Raw genomic sequence first — 14,207 nt, 5'->3', positions numbered from 1 at the left:
CAGTGCCCCCCCCACCCCACCCCACCCCACCCAAAAACTCGGGAACAAGACATAAAATAAGAACAGAATCCACAAAAAGCGAGAGAGCCTAGCACTCGCAGCAGTGAGGGAGCGTGCACAGCGCTGGGCTTAAAATACACCTCCCCTCCCCCGCCCACCACACCAGAGCCTCTTTACGTTCTTTACGCCCTAAAGGTCAACCGGTAACTAGAAGAGACTCTCTCTTCCACCTGCAGATGAAACAAACAAACAAACACCACAACACAAGTCGACCAGCCAGCAGCCAGGTCAGGCAGCAAAGCAGGCCATTTTCAGTCAGCCATCCCCCCTCCCCCGAGCCACAGTCAGAGCACAGGGCTGGGGAATTGAGAGGACCCCTTCAGTACACCACGGCGTCAGGTCTGGGGTTTTAAAGCTTTAATAAAAGACGTGATGCATAGGAGTTTACACTTGCTGTCCATTTCTCCAGTGGAAAAGGTCATGGGGCGGGTGCTGGATATGAGAAAGAATGCAGGTTTGACAAACCCGACTAAATGCAGTAATACAGTGTACACAACTAGTTCCTGAAAGCGTCTCACGTTCTCATCCATGTCCAGATGATGGAAAAAAAAAAAAAACAAAAACAAACAAACCAAAAACCACAAGCTTCAAGGCGCCAGGTGCGGTGGTCAGAGCCAGAGGCCTACAGAGAGTTCTTCTGCCATTCAGAGCTACAAGCTCAGAATTAGTGTTCGTTCCACGAGTGTCCAGCAGGCCACTGAAGGTACAGATAAAGTGCTTCTCTTTACATGACACATTAAATAATTAAAGCAAGTACATATGAAACTGGATCTCAAAACAACCCTTGACAGTTCCAAAAGGCCCTTAGACCAAGAGCATCAACACGATATAATAAAAGTGGAAAATAAAAGAAAAATGTAAAATAAAAAAAAATGTGGGGGGGGGGGGGAGCAATCACATTTCTTCAAGGGGACCACTTGGAGAAATCCCATCCCTCTGTTGAGATCGTAACTATGAACGACGACATACTGCATTGTTTTAAGACCTACACGGCGATCTCTAGTTGCAGAGGGTACAAAAAGGAGTTTCACATTTTCAGCTCTGAAAGAAAGATTAGAGACCTTAGGGTAAGACATGTCACTCAGAATCACACGCATGTTGGACAGTTTGTGCTCTGCTCTCCTCCTGCACGGGTGGATGAAGATGGAGGTCTTCCACAAGAATGCCCCGCCGTGTCCACGGCGAATTCTTTAGCCAGTCACTCTGCTGACAGGCAGGAAACCCTTCACTCATGAAAAACAGCAGCGGAATCGTACGAGACTGTAGCGAGGTTGCCAGAGCTTCGCCCGGCAATAAATACATTCGGACTTAGTGTCGAGCTACTTATTCAATAAAAAAACAAAACAAAAAACCAAAATGTACGCTAGAAAGACAGGTGGAGTGGAAGAGGAAGTTCTCTCAGGTTTCCCAGCTACGCCTGCCTGCTCTTCATACTCCCTCGAGCTCAGACAGCTCCTCGCAGGGCGGCCATTTTCTCCTTCCAGTCGAGTGGTGTGGTGGTGGTGGTGGTGGTGGTGGGGGAGCACCTTCTCTCGTGATATCCGTAGCGACCGCGACCGCTCTCTCCGCCACGGGAGAGGGGGGACAGGAGAGGAGCGCGGGGTCCTGAATCCCAGCCAGGCTCCAGCCGTCCTCCTCCTCCTCCTCTCCTGAGACAAAACAAACACCATCGGCAGTCAACAAACAGGCGCTGGGCTCACACTCACGCTCTCTACTCTGGGAGGGGGGTAGAACAATCCACTAGAACATCACTAGAACAATCCACTTTTTAAAGGATAGGTTTGGGACACACAAGGAATTACGTGTACTGCTGTGTAGAATTGGTAACGGAGATTGACTTTATATAAGAACAAAATGCATGAATGTATTTTTAAAGAAACGGTTCCAAGTGTTAACTCATATAATCCATGGTATTTTAGTTTTATGATCGAGACTCATTTATCTGTATATACTGCTGTTATTAAAGAAGACATCCCCAGTCTTCCAATGAAAACCAAGCAAGTCTTATAATACCATATATGGGCATCAGCTCAGACACATAGCACGAGGCTGATACTAGTTCAGCTATTAAACTCCCATGCTCAGCTTTCCACTTTGAGGTAGGGAAACAAAGAAAAAACGAGCATCAGCACATCATGAATTTCAGTGAAGAAAAAAAAACCTCCATGATATTTGTGGACAGCTGAAATTGCAAGATGACATAGCCTCCACAGCCCACACATCAGATTGCAAACATCTCATGAACTCAAGAAAGACTGCAACCTGAATATGTGCAGCCTCACCAGGATAACTACCTCAACATACAGAGACATGACAATGTGGACACCGGCGCCAGACCCATGTAATGAGCCCTGACTCCAGAAAACATCGTGGCACCTGTATGAAAATGGGATGAAAACCCAAATGGTCGCAAATGGTGCATGAAAGGGTAATCTGAGGGTGGCGGGCGTGAGCAGGGTGGAAGGGATGCCCAGAGTCTCACCTATGTCTCGCAGTGCGACAGCAGGGAGGTGATCTCGGCGCTCATGTGGCCCACGGCTTTGGCCGCCTCGACGATGGCTCGCCGGTACATGCCTTTCTTCTTGCGGTTGAAGCGCGACCGGAAGAACTCGCGGAAGGGCGATAGCTTGGCCACGGACAGCTGCGAGGTGGTGGGCGAGCCGAACCAGGCCACCTTGGCCTCGGGCCAGGGGGCGTCCACCTCGCCCTCCTCACGCCGGCTCCCGTTGATACTGAGCACCCGCGCCGGCCACCAGGGGAAGCCGTGGATCTTGCCCCACACCACGTCGCCCACGGCCACGGCGTAGCCCTCCTCCGTCACGCACTTGGTCATGCTTCGCGTGTGCAGCCGCACGGTCAGCGGCGGAACCGTCTTGGCCGAGGACGCCACGGCCACGTGCTCGCCCGGCGCCAGCTCGCACAGCTCCGGCGACGTGCCGTCCGAGCTGAAGGATTTGGACTCGTCCAGGCTGTCGCTGCTGCACACCGACAGGCTGGACGAGTCGGCCTTGCGCTTGCGAAAGTTAATGAGCAGCGTCAGGTCGCCGTGGCGCTCCACCTCCTCGCCGGAACTGCCCGACCACAGCTCCAGTCCGTTCTTCTCCCCGCCGTCCTCTCCACGCACCAGCGCGGCACCGGGGGCCCTGGGGCTCCTCCGCCGTGCCTCGCCCACCAGCTCCGCCTCGTACACGGACACGCGCTCCTCGCCCTCGCTGTGGGTCCTCCAGTGGATTTTGGGCGAGGGGATGTCTTGGTCAGAGAGCTTTGGGAGTTTGAGCTTGGGGATGGACACGGTGAGGCCCGTTCGGATCGAGTCGATGGAAGGTCGCGTTTCCTTCTTGGTCTCGCGGCCACCGTCGTGCTCCCCAAGCCCGTTCTGGAGCAGCTGCTTGGGGCAGAACGGCTTGACTGAGCCGTGCACGCGAGACGGGATCTTCATCACTTCTCCTTTCCCTTGTGGAGTGCTGTAGGAGATCTTTATCACGGGGCTGTGGGGGACCACGTCACCTCCCGGGAACTTCTCTTCCTCCTTCCTGTCCTTGCGGAAGCGCTTGCTTTCGTAGCCGGTACCCTCCTCTCGTCGTTTGGACTCTCTGGTGGAGTCACTGCCGTCCTCCTTCCTTGGCCCTTTGTGCGGACCGTCCTTGGCGTGCTCCTCCCCCTGCGGCGCGTTCTCCTTCCGGGACGGCTTGCCCACCGACTTTGATCCGTCTTTGCTGTCCTCGTCGCTCGTCACCGTGTTCTTGCACTTCTCACACAGCACCTGCCTGGGCCGCAGACGAATGGTGCTTATGGTCATGCGTCCGGGTTCCCGGGACCGCCTCTTCTTCCTCTTGATTGGCCGGGGCGGAGGCTGGGGCACCCACTGGCTGTACGTGTGGCGTACCCACATGGGATGAGGGAACGGAGCACCTTCGAAGTATGGCGGGTAGGTGGCCTGGCCCGGCTGCACGGGGATGGGGACCGGGACGCTGTCTACGGGAGACTTCTCGGGTTCCGTGTTCTCGTCCTTTGGTGGCGGTGCTGACGGCAGAGCGGGTTTGGAGCAGGGCTCCTCGTTCGGGACGTCACACTCCTGTTTGGAGACTAGAGGCTCCTCGGACTTCCCCACGACGTCCGGCAGGCAGAAGAGCCCCGTCCTACGCAGAGTGAAAGAGGAAGCTCGTGAACGGACTCTAAACGAACAGTAAAACATCCCCAGACAAGTCTAAAAGTGAAGGCAGTCATCTAGGTGTCGGTCAATCATCTCTACACACATTCAACAGGTTCTAAAAACACTTCCAGACAGGTACAGGGACGAGTACTACACTGTTTTTTGTAGCTAAAGTACTGGTGTTTGATCTAGCTCCTTGAGCTGTAATTACCGAGCTCTTAGCCACCTTTGTGTGGCACGAGTGATGGCCTATTGTGAAGCACTGTTGTTTCACAACATGCAGACAGCTTTAATTCTTCCCGGAACTGAAAGTCCAGGTAAAGTGTTTCCATTGACAGCTTTGATCTAGCAGCGCAATAGATCAGGTACAAGGGTGTTGGAATTGAATGAGATTATTCATATATCAAACCCAGGGACATCAGAATTGAGACCAATAAGAACAACTGTTGAACAAGTGTTTCAAAAACACTATTAGAGTAGAACTCAAAATAAAGAAATAACAGAAACAAACTTGACACAGTTATCTTACAAAGAATGAGAATGAAGACAACAGAACTATAACAAACGAGAGCATCGTCTTGGCTGAACAGTAGGTCGGTCTTACAATAATTTACAGTTGAGCACTCCAAAAATAAACACACGCGTTCTCTTGAAGAAGCCTCGACACATCTAGGAGGCTCGCGCCATTCCGTCATCTGCGCTGGAGGGCTCCTGTAGCCAAGGCAGCCATCTCCATGGGCAGGCTCCGTCAGAGAGACAAAGAGGCCACCAGGCCTGCCTCCCATCAGCCCAACCCAACCCCCCAACCCCCCACCCAGAAGTGCAACAATCACATGAACCACCAGGGATGAAGAGGTGCAGGAGAGTGCCAGGAGATTTGGTTGTTTTCACATCCTGCCTGATATTCAATGGTGTGGATATTAATTAAAGCCTATAAAAACACCTCCCCTCCCCTCAAGGCAACCCTCTGAGACATTTGATAATATAAAAGGCTGCTCTACACAGGTCTCTAGACATAGACAGCAATAGGTATAATTATTGTACGCTTACAGCTTTAAAGAAAGAAGAAAAAAAGGAGGTAGGCCACACATTACTGGTCATCTTATTCTAATGTAATATTTTCACTGTTTCAATGTTTTCTTTTTCTGCACACAAAAGGCACAAAAAAAAACACTTCAACTGTGCCAGTTAAATGAATATTATTACTCTTTCAGAGAGAAGATAATCTGCTTGAAGTTAGGTGGGGGGTTGTACAAACAGCCCAAGTCTTGGTCACGTTTGGGAGCAGACGCCCAAGCCCTACTGAGTCAGCACGGCCTTACAACCCCTGCTGCTGACCCAACACACTCACCAAGACACTGGAAATAACAAACCACGGGCAAACGGTGAAAAACAAGAAAACTATGGGCCATTTTAAAACAGGACCATACAGTATCTAGTGTTCAACCATCTCCCATTATCACCATAGATCTATGAAGGCAGCACAAGGGTTTGGCTTTGGCTGCACGTGTTTGCCAGGAGAACAGGCTTTACACATGTTTGTACTTATTGCTTTTACTCTGACTTTGTCTCAGCATTGAATAGATTAGGTGTTTGTAAGAATGCCTCTGTGTTTGTGTGTGTGTGTGTGTGAGAGAGAGAGATTGAGACAGTGCTGAGCTCTTAGGGGGGGAAAGCTGGTAGGATTCTGATGTAGCACAGCTATAAATAACACATAACAGTTTTTTTCTTTTTTTAAGTGCACTGTACTACAAATGTAAGAGCTGCTCCATGCAACAGATATTCTTCACACAAACTCTCACAGCCTGCTTGGGAATATATCTTCCAAGTTTAGTAAATGTCTAAAATTGGTCTGGCCAGTGACACCCCACCTGTCTTTGTCTTTAAGAAAGTTGGCCTTTAAAGCAGGTTAATCAAATCCAACATCATAAAAATAGTTCACGTTTTAAACCAAGTTGCCCCTGATGTGCTGTTGACGACAGACATATTTTTAATTGATACTTAATGTCTATTATAAATAGATTATTTTGATTAATAATCTATTACACACTGAAGCTGGTTTACTGCACGTGACCAATGGGATGTCCTATGAAAAGTCATTTTTGTCCAATTAAAAAAAAAAAGACATTCATAGAAAGATAGACAAATTATACAAACCAAAGCATCATACACCTGGCCTTTATTCCATCACCTATTGAACAATTTTAGCTAGCAACCACAAGCTACAACAATGAGGAGTCTCTTCCCTAACCATGAGCACTGTGACATGGATGTGATAATACCTCCTGATGTGTAACACACATGTTTAACCAGGTACACAAGCGCACTGAGCACACCATCAAGAACATGTGAATGTAACATCACCTGCATATTTCAGCAGCACAGACAAGTAGCTAACTGGAGGGTTCTGAACCTTATCTGGCAGGTAGCCACTCGGTGTGGTTATTTCTAACATGTAGCTACGGCTCTGACATGAAAACAACAACCCATAACTGATTAACACAAACATACTGGTGTCCACATGGCATTTATGCGCCGTTTTAGAATTAAATTGTTGAACTGTGAATCACTACTTGGTTTTATATAAATGAAAGGCCTGCTAGTCTTAGCCCGGCCTCCCAGTGGATGGTGTTAGCCACGTTAGCTTCGGAACCAGGCCTCGAGGCTAGCTACGCTTTTTCTAATCCATGCATTTTAAAGCCACGCATAAAAATCCAACTCACTTTTTGTTGCAGTCGAGTAAGATCCCCGTGTAGTTCCTCTCTCGGTAGGTGAGCGTCACCACAAGCGTGTCGTTTACTATTTGATCGATGCTCACCGGAATCCGGGAGCCGGCCCGCAGCTCCTCCGCCACAGCCTCCATATTTTCCGAGTCGAGGTGTCCGGGTTGGCGCTGCTCGATCCCGGCCGCCGGAGCCACGGTCGCGTCGGCCTAAGATCCTGCTCCCTCGTAGCGAGCAGGGGAGGCTACACCGGGGCACGGAGTGACGCCATCACCTCCGCCGAGGCAATTACAACAGTTCCAGCAGCGGTGACGTCACAAAGGGAGACGAGCGACGACGTTCTAACGGCCATTCTAACGTTCTATTCGCGTTCTTTTGATCCAAGTTTTTCGATGAGCGTTCGGCATATGTGAATACTTTGGAGTTCGCACCGCGTTTGAGAACCGCTTGTACTTGTACCTTCCCCGCAGTGACTGACATAAAGGAATTTTGCCCACAGATAGCACCGCATGGTTATTTATTTGACATTAACATGTGGCTACTAATTACATGTATTATAATTCAGTTTGTGAATAGCCGAAGGCAGATTGAAATTGATACATTACATCAATTTTGTAGATGAATTCTAGATTAGCTATAGTCATGCATAAATATTTGGCAATGTCTTACGATGTTCAGGCCTCCGACACAGATATTTTTTACAATTTGATGTGCAGTCTAACATTATAATACACGAGAGCACACTTTTACAAAATTCGAGGGCAAACGTACATTTAATAAACACGAGAGAATCTCCATCACACTGTAAATTATTCTCTGTGGACGATCAAATTCGACCACATACATAAAAATACAGTTATTTTCCTAAAAGCAATCTAGTAGGCCCCAGTCATAAAATGGCTGAATCCTAAAGTACGAATTGATTCACAGTGGTCGGAGACACAGAACGCGCCACACTGTGGTCAAATTGAAAACGAACGTAGAAATTGGTTAGATTATTAACAGCATGTAAACAATTTTCAAATCTCAAAATTTGCAGGTCGCGTTATAGTGGAAATGCTCCAGTGTAACAGATCACTTTGTGATGACCTGCAATACTGCAGCCTCTCTCAGTCACAGCAGCTGGAGGCCTGTTATTTATTGTAAAATCTCGGATGGCTCTCTCCAGTGAAGGCAGTGAATCGATACTCGAGATCTCTCTCCTGTCTTCTTCTCTCAAGGTCCAACTGCAACTTTTTCACCTTGCAAAGAAAAAAAGAGGAAATTGGAACAACATAACAATTTGAATGGTTTGCTGTGGCTTCCTTTGAAAGCATCAATCATGGGTATAATACTACCAAATGATGGCACTATGAAGAAATGTTAGAATGGTGGGAGAAAATCATCACAAATACAAAACTAGCAGACCAGTTATATCCAAATGCTCTCTCTCATTCTCTCTCTCTCTCTCTCTCTCTCTCTCTCTCTCTCTCTCTCGCTCTCGCTCTCTGTGTATGTGTGTGTGTGTGTGTGTGCAGTAGGAGCCATCTCATTTCCTCACCTCCTCTAACTCCAGGGCGGCTGCCTGAGCCTCGTCCCTGGGGGGCCCTCGGGGGCCCCTGCGTCTTTGCTGCATCAACTGTATGTGAGTCCTGATGCGCTGCTCCAGCTCTTGGTCACGCAGCACTCTTTGGGCACACACACCATGTCAAAGCACTGTGGATAACACACCTCACTGATGTTCAAAATGAAAGATTCAGGGACTCTTAAGGACTTATGGTCGACTTATTCAGAGAATTAATTCCATTTATACTTTAACAGGATTATTTCAGCGGGTTAATTTCATATTAAGTTCGTTTAAGCTCTAAGGAGTGCTTAATTGAGCTGACAAATCAACCAATAAAATATGTATGCACTTCCCAAGCTTGACCACTAGATGTCAGTGTCTTTAAACGCTTGCCTGTTACTGTCGAGCCAAATCACTGGTGTGCAACTTAAATTAGGTGAGAGACTGTGTGCACCTGGCCTCCTCTGTTTCCTTCCTGAATGACCCATGTGGGGCACTCTGGGCAGCAGAGCATGGAGCATCATACAGGACCTCACCATGGTCTCCCACACTGCAGGACGGGTCTGCGCCATAAAGGATAGTCCCCATATCCTAAACAGACAAGAGACTCACTATTACTTAACCTCATGACTCCTCACCACTCAATTTACACTCATTAAAACACACGTGGGCAGATTTAAAATAACACATAACCTCAATATGTTCATAGTAGTAGTTTACATAGATAAAGAGTGATGTATATGTGAAACATTCCAGTTTCCTCTGGGTATCACAAGGCTAAAATCACTGCTGCGATATATGTAGTAACTGTGTTCTTTATGGCTGGTTCAGAAGGGTCTCTGTATGTTTGTGATAGCCTGTGCGAGTGTGAGGAAGAGAGAGCAAGTGAGAGAAAAAGGAGAGGAAGTGATTACCCTTTGGACAGTGGGTTCTTAGGGAGGTTCTGTTTGCACTAGGCACGGGGAAAGCCCTTTCTAGCAAGCCTTGCGGCTGCCTGACACTTTGAGACTCTGAGCTGAGAGGATGAGCGCTGTGATCTTTCTAAAAGCCTCCACAGGTTGAAAAAAATCTTGTACCATCTCATTACGCATAAAATGAAACATGTTCGCTAAATGTTAGCTGAACATCTAACAGGAGCTGTAGAGGAGTCGTTTCTTTTCCAACTGGAGGTAACTGCAGGCATGCCTTTGCCTAAAAGATGATGTCAGATATGGAGATGGATGTTGGTGAGATCTAAGAGGAGCAGTCAGACTGCTGCAATACCTCGGTCCTCTGATCCCTCATTCCCCTGAGTTGCTTGTGTTCCAGAACCTTCCTTTCCTTCATGATCCTGGCCTGGTTTCTCCACTCCTGCAACAGCTCCGCATCTCTGACACACACACACACACACACACACACACACACACACACACACACACACACACACACACACACACACACACACACACACACACACACACACACCAGAAAAACAGGGAAGCACTTTACAATTACATAAATGTGTATATGAATTTGAAACCATATTTTACAGGTTCTTTTTTAATGCAGTTTTAAGTTGCTGCAGTGTCTTTACATAATCCTCCAAAGCAATGGTAGGCACAATTTTCAGACCTCTCCTGTCTGCCCTGCTTTCCAAAAGTGCAACATCACATTCATCAAGGAAGATTTCACCTCTCCCTATATGGGTGCTCTTAGCCAAAAGCTCAGTCGGCCCAAAGAAGCCACATGAAAGGCTGGGGAAAGTCCCCACTCAAGTCCCTTCACAGTTATGTGGTATACCACTCTTACAAGGGCATGGCTATGGTCCACTTGAGTTTTAGTGCAAAACTTACTTTCTTCTTTGTTCTAGTAAGGCTTGTTTTTCATTCAGCTCTTTCTCTGCAGCTCGTCTTCTTTCCTCTGATCTTTTCCAGTGGTGCACATCCAATGGAGGGAGCTCGGGGAACATTCCTTGAGCCCTGGGACACAGTCGTTCACTATTTTATATCTTTTCTTTATTGTCATTCAGCAATACGGATATTACTTTTCACTGAGTTACTCTAATTAAGCCAAAGGCCCGTCATATCATGAACCTTCCAGTACTGTTTTGGATACCTCCTGGTGGGAAGCATAGAACAAGTTCTGTGAGATCTGCTGCCCCCTGCTGTTCTGGGGTGGCATGGCCGCTGAGAGACTGGTGTTATGGCCCCTAAATCAGCCTTCTCCATCTGGATCATCCTTTGCCTGAGCTCCTGGAAGCGCCGGGCCTCAGTGTCATTTGCCTCCTCACACAGATCCACACTGGACTGCAGCACCTCGGCCAGCGGAAGCCTCTCCACAGATGGCATGTCTGATGCTGTGATCGAAGAACGAGACTTTATATGCAAATGTATGCAGTCACAGAGAGGCCACTGGCATGGTGTGTCCTCACGGGCCACCAGAGAGCTACAGTTGGCCCAAGCGTAGCTCTTTGTGCTGGGGCTAAAACGTGAGGTGAAACTTTAGCATGACTAGAACGGACACTCATTGGACATTCAATGGACATTCATTGAGCCAGAAAACTACGTGACATAAAGTAATTCAATATGAAAAGATAGCTGCTTAATGTATTTCCACTGAGATGTCAAGAAGATGCATAGCAAGTAGATCAATAACTTTCCATGCAAACTATGACCCCAGCATCTTTCCAGTGTAACATGTAATTAGTTTAGGGCAGTGTTTAGCACTTAAAAGCCTGATTAATGTCAGACTACACTCCCAGAGGGATGGAGGGGGACCGCTATGGGTTATCGATCATTTTCATCCAGCTAAAAATATTACAGGGTCACAATGCGGCAAAAGCCAGCCGAGTCACACGCACTGTCTCCAAGGGAACAGAAGTCACACTGCTGAAGCAGAACCAGGGCAAGGAGCTATTTTTGAAGCGGGCCGTCCTTTTTATGCAAAGCCACAGATGGTAAGGGACAACACACACACACTTTATAAAGACACAAACACACACCCCAGTATGGAGTTGTTCACTTTCGTTTGGCGGGCTCACCTGACAGGATGCTGCGCACGCTCAGTGGTCGTCGGGCCACAGATTGTTGCCGTAGGAACTGCAGGATGTGCACGAGACCCTGCTGGAGAACATCCCGCGGCGGGAACGTGACGGGACAGTTCCGCAGGCTCAGGGCTCTCAGCGTCAGCATGTTACCTGCAGAAAAAAGACAGAGAGGAAGGGACAGGAGTTGGACTCCATGCTATAACACAAGTAAAAATATTATTCTAAGAGTTAATGGACAATTTACTATGGGAGGGGCACTGCCATTATGGGTTTTGGTCCTGTGCTTTGCGATCATCATCTTACATTTTACTCCCTGAAAATTGAACACTCAGAATGGAACCAGACAACATGTGACTGACTACAGGGAGCTGGCCACTGGACAAGGACAGAATCCAGGGTGCTTCTCTCCACACACCACTAGGTTCAAATACTGAAATCAGTATGGTTTCACAGTTAGAATTTGAAATACAAATACAAATGTGTTCCGCCATGTAATCTCCCTGTGACTACTCCTTTCAGTAGCTCAAAATGTCTGAATTGAAACAAAAATCACACACACCCCCTATATATATATATATATATATATATATATATATATATATATATATATATATATATATATATATATATATGATTTTTTTTCAATTACCACATTCAGACGTGTGTGTGTGTGTGTGTGTGTGTGTGTGTGTGTGTGTGTGTGTGTGTGTGTGTGTGTGTGTGTGTGTGTGTGTGTGTGATTTAACAGCTGTGACTCTACAAGGGGGATAATAGTCTGCTAACTACTGTCAACTTCAGATGTGTTTTGTGAGTGCGGATTGAGACACATTCTCATCACATGAATACAGAGGTCTGGAGCCTAGGCAGCTAATAATAAGTAAGGCAGACAAGACTAAGCAGTATGTTGTATGAGAGCTGGTCCTTCCTTTGGTCCATTCTTTGGATCAAGATAACAGTGTCATGTGACTGTAGCGCATACCCATCTCTACTGGAAGTTCTGTTACAGGGTTACCCTCCATCAGCAAAGTCCTCAAGCATCTAAAGGGGTCAAATACACAAGGCAATGTTTATATAGTATATATATATATATAATACACAAATATTATTGTGTATTCATATACACAAAAGTAATAACTTTCAAGGTGCATCCATGTATTTGTTGATGCAGCTTGCATGCTGTACCTGTGCTGACCAATATCTGCAGGAAGACCACTGAGCTGGTTATTTCTTAGGTCCAGCCAAACCAAACTGGGCAAACTGCTGAACAGATTGTCTGGAAGACTGGATATTTCATTGCCTTCAAGATATAAGTTCTTGACAGCAAATAAAAATAAATAGCAATTCATGTTAAGACAACATGTTAAAAAAGGGTGAATCATGGATAAACAACATAGCTCTACGAACTCAAGTGTTTATATTCGTACAAAATACCACACAATCAAAGGATTTTGTTGTGTAAAGACTTTTATCACATAAATGAAAACAACAATGTATCGCTGTCTACCTGGAGGTTGGTGCACCTTAAAACATGGTCTGGCACGTCCTTCAGGCTGCGTCTGCTTAGATACATGGTGTGGGACACCTCAGCCCCAGAGAGGCGCTCTGAAGACTCATCTTCTGGTCGCGGAGACTTTAACGCGCTGTGGCCACAGTCCAGACTCAAGTGAAGATCACTCATGTCCTCTTCCAGGGTTGGCATCCCAGACCTACCATGCATTCACGTAACCGTCCAGATGATCACACTGGTCTCAACAGTCCACGCACATGTTAAATTATCTAGTTACAAGAACCAAGCTGGGTGAAAATGTCTACAGGACCTAAACACTTTGCAGGTTAGGGGTTTGCAAGCGAATCAAGCAATTTGAGGTTGTAAGTTGTCTCAGAGTTTGGGCTATTGTCCAGACGTTCCTCTGTTACCTGGCTAGCTACCTAACAGGCTTTCTAACCGTTGTTCCTAGTTAACCCAATCATTCAAAAGGTTGTTGTCAAAAGTGTTGAAATGATCTTTATAAATGCATTAACTTATACACTTGGCTGGCTAGCTGGCTCATCCATCCTCATCCACGTTTCAACGCGAAGTTGTCAGCTGTTGCCATGGTGACTCAAGCAAAGTGAAACAAAAACTACGGAGCCCGTCTACAGCCAAAAGTGGCAGAAGGAGCGGCGACAAAGAAGATGTAGTCACCCAACTTCAGACTCTTAATCATCTCCATACACGCTTGTTTCGAGGCAGTGCGCCTCTGTAACCAAACCATGATTAATTGTTTATATTTTAACAGTCGTCATCTGAAGCGCAGGCGTGTCGTGAACCTGTTTACTGATTTCATTGAAACGGATTCAAAGGTACCGTGTAAAGACAGAACTTAAGGGACCCGACGACATTATACTGCCACCTATCATCCCCTTCCCGGACGCACAACTCCGCCGTGTGCACAGGGTGAAGTAGGTAGAAGTGTCTCCAGCACTAGTGGGTGAGGCTGCGCATCCGGCGCTCGTGACAGCGCGCGAGCTGCGTCGCTCCGGTTCGGCGGCGACAAAAGAGCTTCAAAAGACCAGTCACAGAAAGCAGTCAAACACACCGGCGACTTTTTTACTTTATTTCGATTCTGCTGGTGTTCTGCCTTTGTTGTAGCCCGTCATCTATTTTCTTTATTTTTTGTGTGCCATTCATACCAAACAAACTCGGCGAGAGAGCGTCGT

The 14,207-nt window shown here is 47.1% G+C and overlaps 2 protein-coding genes across 2 annotated transcripts; both read right to left on the bottom strand.

Annotated features, from left to right (window-relative positions):
- Window positions 1-402: 402 nt before the first annotated feature.
- pwwp2b (PWWP domain containing 2B) lies at window positions 403-7,346 on the bottom strand. Its single transcript, XM_076974248.1, has 3 exons — window positions 6,937-7,346; window positions 2,543-4,199; window positions 403-1,709 (listed from the first exon to the last, which is right to left on the bottom strand). The coding sequence occupies exons 1-2, from the start codon at window positions 7,074-7,076 to the stop codon at window positions 2,543-2,545; spliced, it is 1,797 nt and encodes a 598-aa protein (XP_076830363.1). The 5' UTR covers window positions 7,077-7,346; the 3' UTR covers window positions 403-1,709.
- A 238-nt stretch (window positions 7,347-7,584) lies between these two features.
- On the bottom strand, window positions 7,585-13,948 carry LOC143476187 (leucine-rich repeat-containing protein 27-like). The gene is made up of 11 exons (XM_076974249.1): window positions 13,855-13,948; window positions 13,012-13,213; window positions 12,690-12,820; window positions 12,487-12,545; window positions 11,502-11,657; window positions 10,577-10,817; window positions 10,315-10,440; window positions 9,746-9,851; window positions 8,937-9,073; window positions 8,477-8,603; window positions 7,585-8,177 (listed from the first exon to the last, which is right to left on the bottom strand). Exons 1-11 carry the CDS (start codon window positions 13,905-13,907, stop codon window positions 8,070-8,072), a joined length of 1,446 nt encoding a protein of 481 aa, XP_076830364.1. The 5' UTR covers window positions 13,908-13,948; the 3' UTR covers window positions 7,585-8,069.
- Window positions 13,949-14,207: the final 259 nt, after the last annotated feature.

The sequence above is a fragment of the Brachyhypopomus gauderio genome, chromosome 15, assembly GCF_052324685.1.
Source record: "Brachyhypopomus gauderio isolate BG-103 chromosome 15, BGAUD_0.2, whole genome shotgun sequence".
NCBI lineage: Eukaryota > Metazoa > Chordata > Actinopteri > Gymnotiformes > Hypopomidae > Brachyhypopomus > Brachyhypopomus gauderio.
The sequence above is the reverse complement of the archived record's forward strand: the minus strand, read 5'-3'. Positions and strand labels throughout refer to the sequence as shown.

Bases quoted from the DNA above. Each gene is read 5' to 3' on its own strand.
- pwwp2b (XM_076974248.1), bottom strand. From the start codon at position 7,076: ATGGAGGCTGTGGCGGAGGAGCTGCGGGCCGGCTCCCGGATTCCGGTG. The intron at 4,200-6,936 runs GTGAGTTGGATT...CACTCTGCGTAG, and splicing joins TTACTCGACTGCAACAAAAA to GACGGGGCTCTTCTGCCTGC.
- LOC143476187 (XM_076974249.1), bottom strand. From the start codon at position 13,907: ATGATAGGTGGCAGTATAATGTCGTCGGGTCCCTTAAGTTCTGTCTTT. The intron at 11,658-12,486 runs GTATGCGCTACA...TTTTTTCTGCAG, and splicing joins AGAACTTCCAGTAGAGATGG to GTAACATGCTGACGCTGAGA. The intron at 8,178-8,476 runs GTGAGGAAATGA...TTTCTTTGCAAG, and splicing joins CCGCCCTGGAGTTAGAGGAG to GTGAAAAAGTTGCAGTTGGA.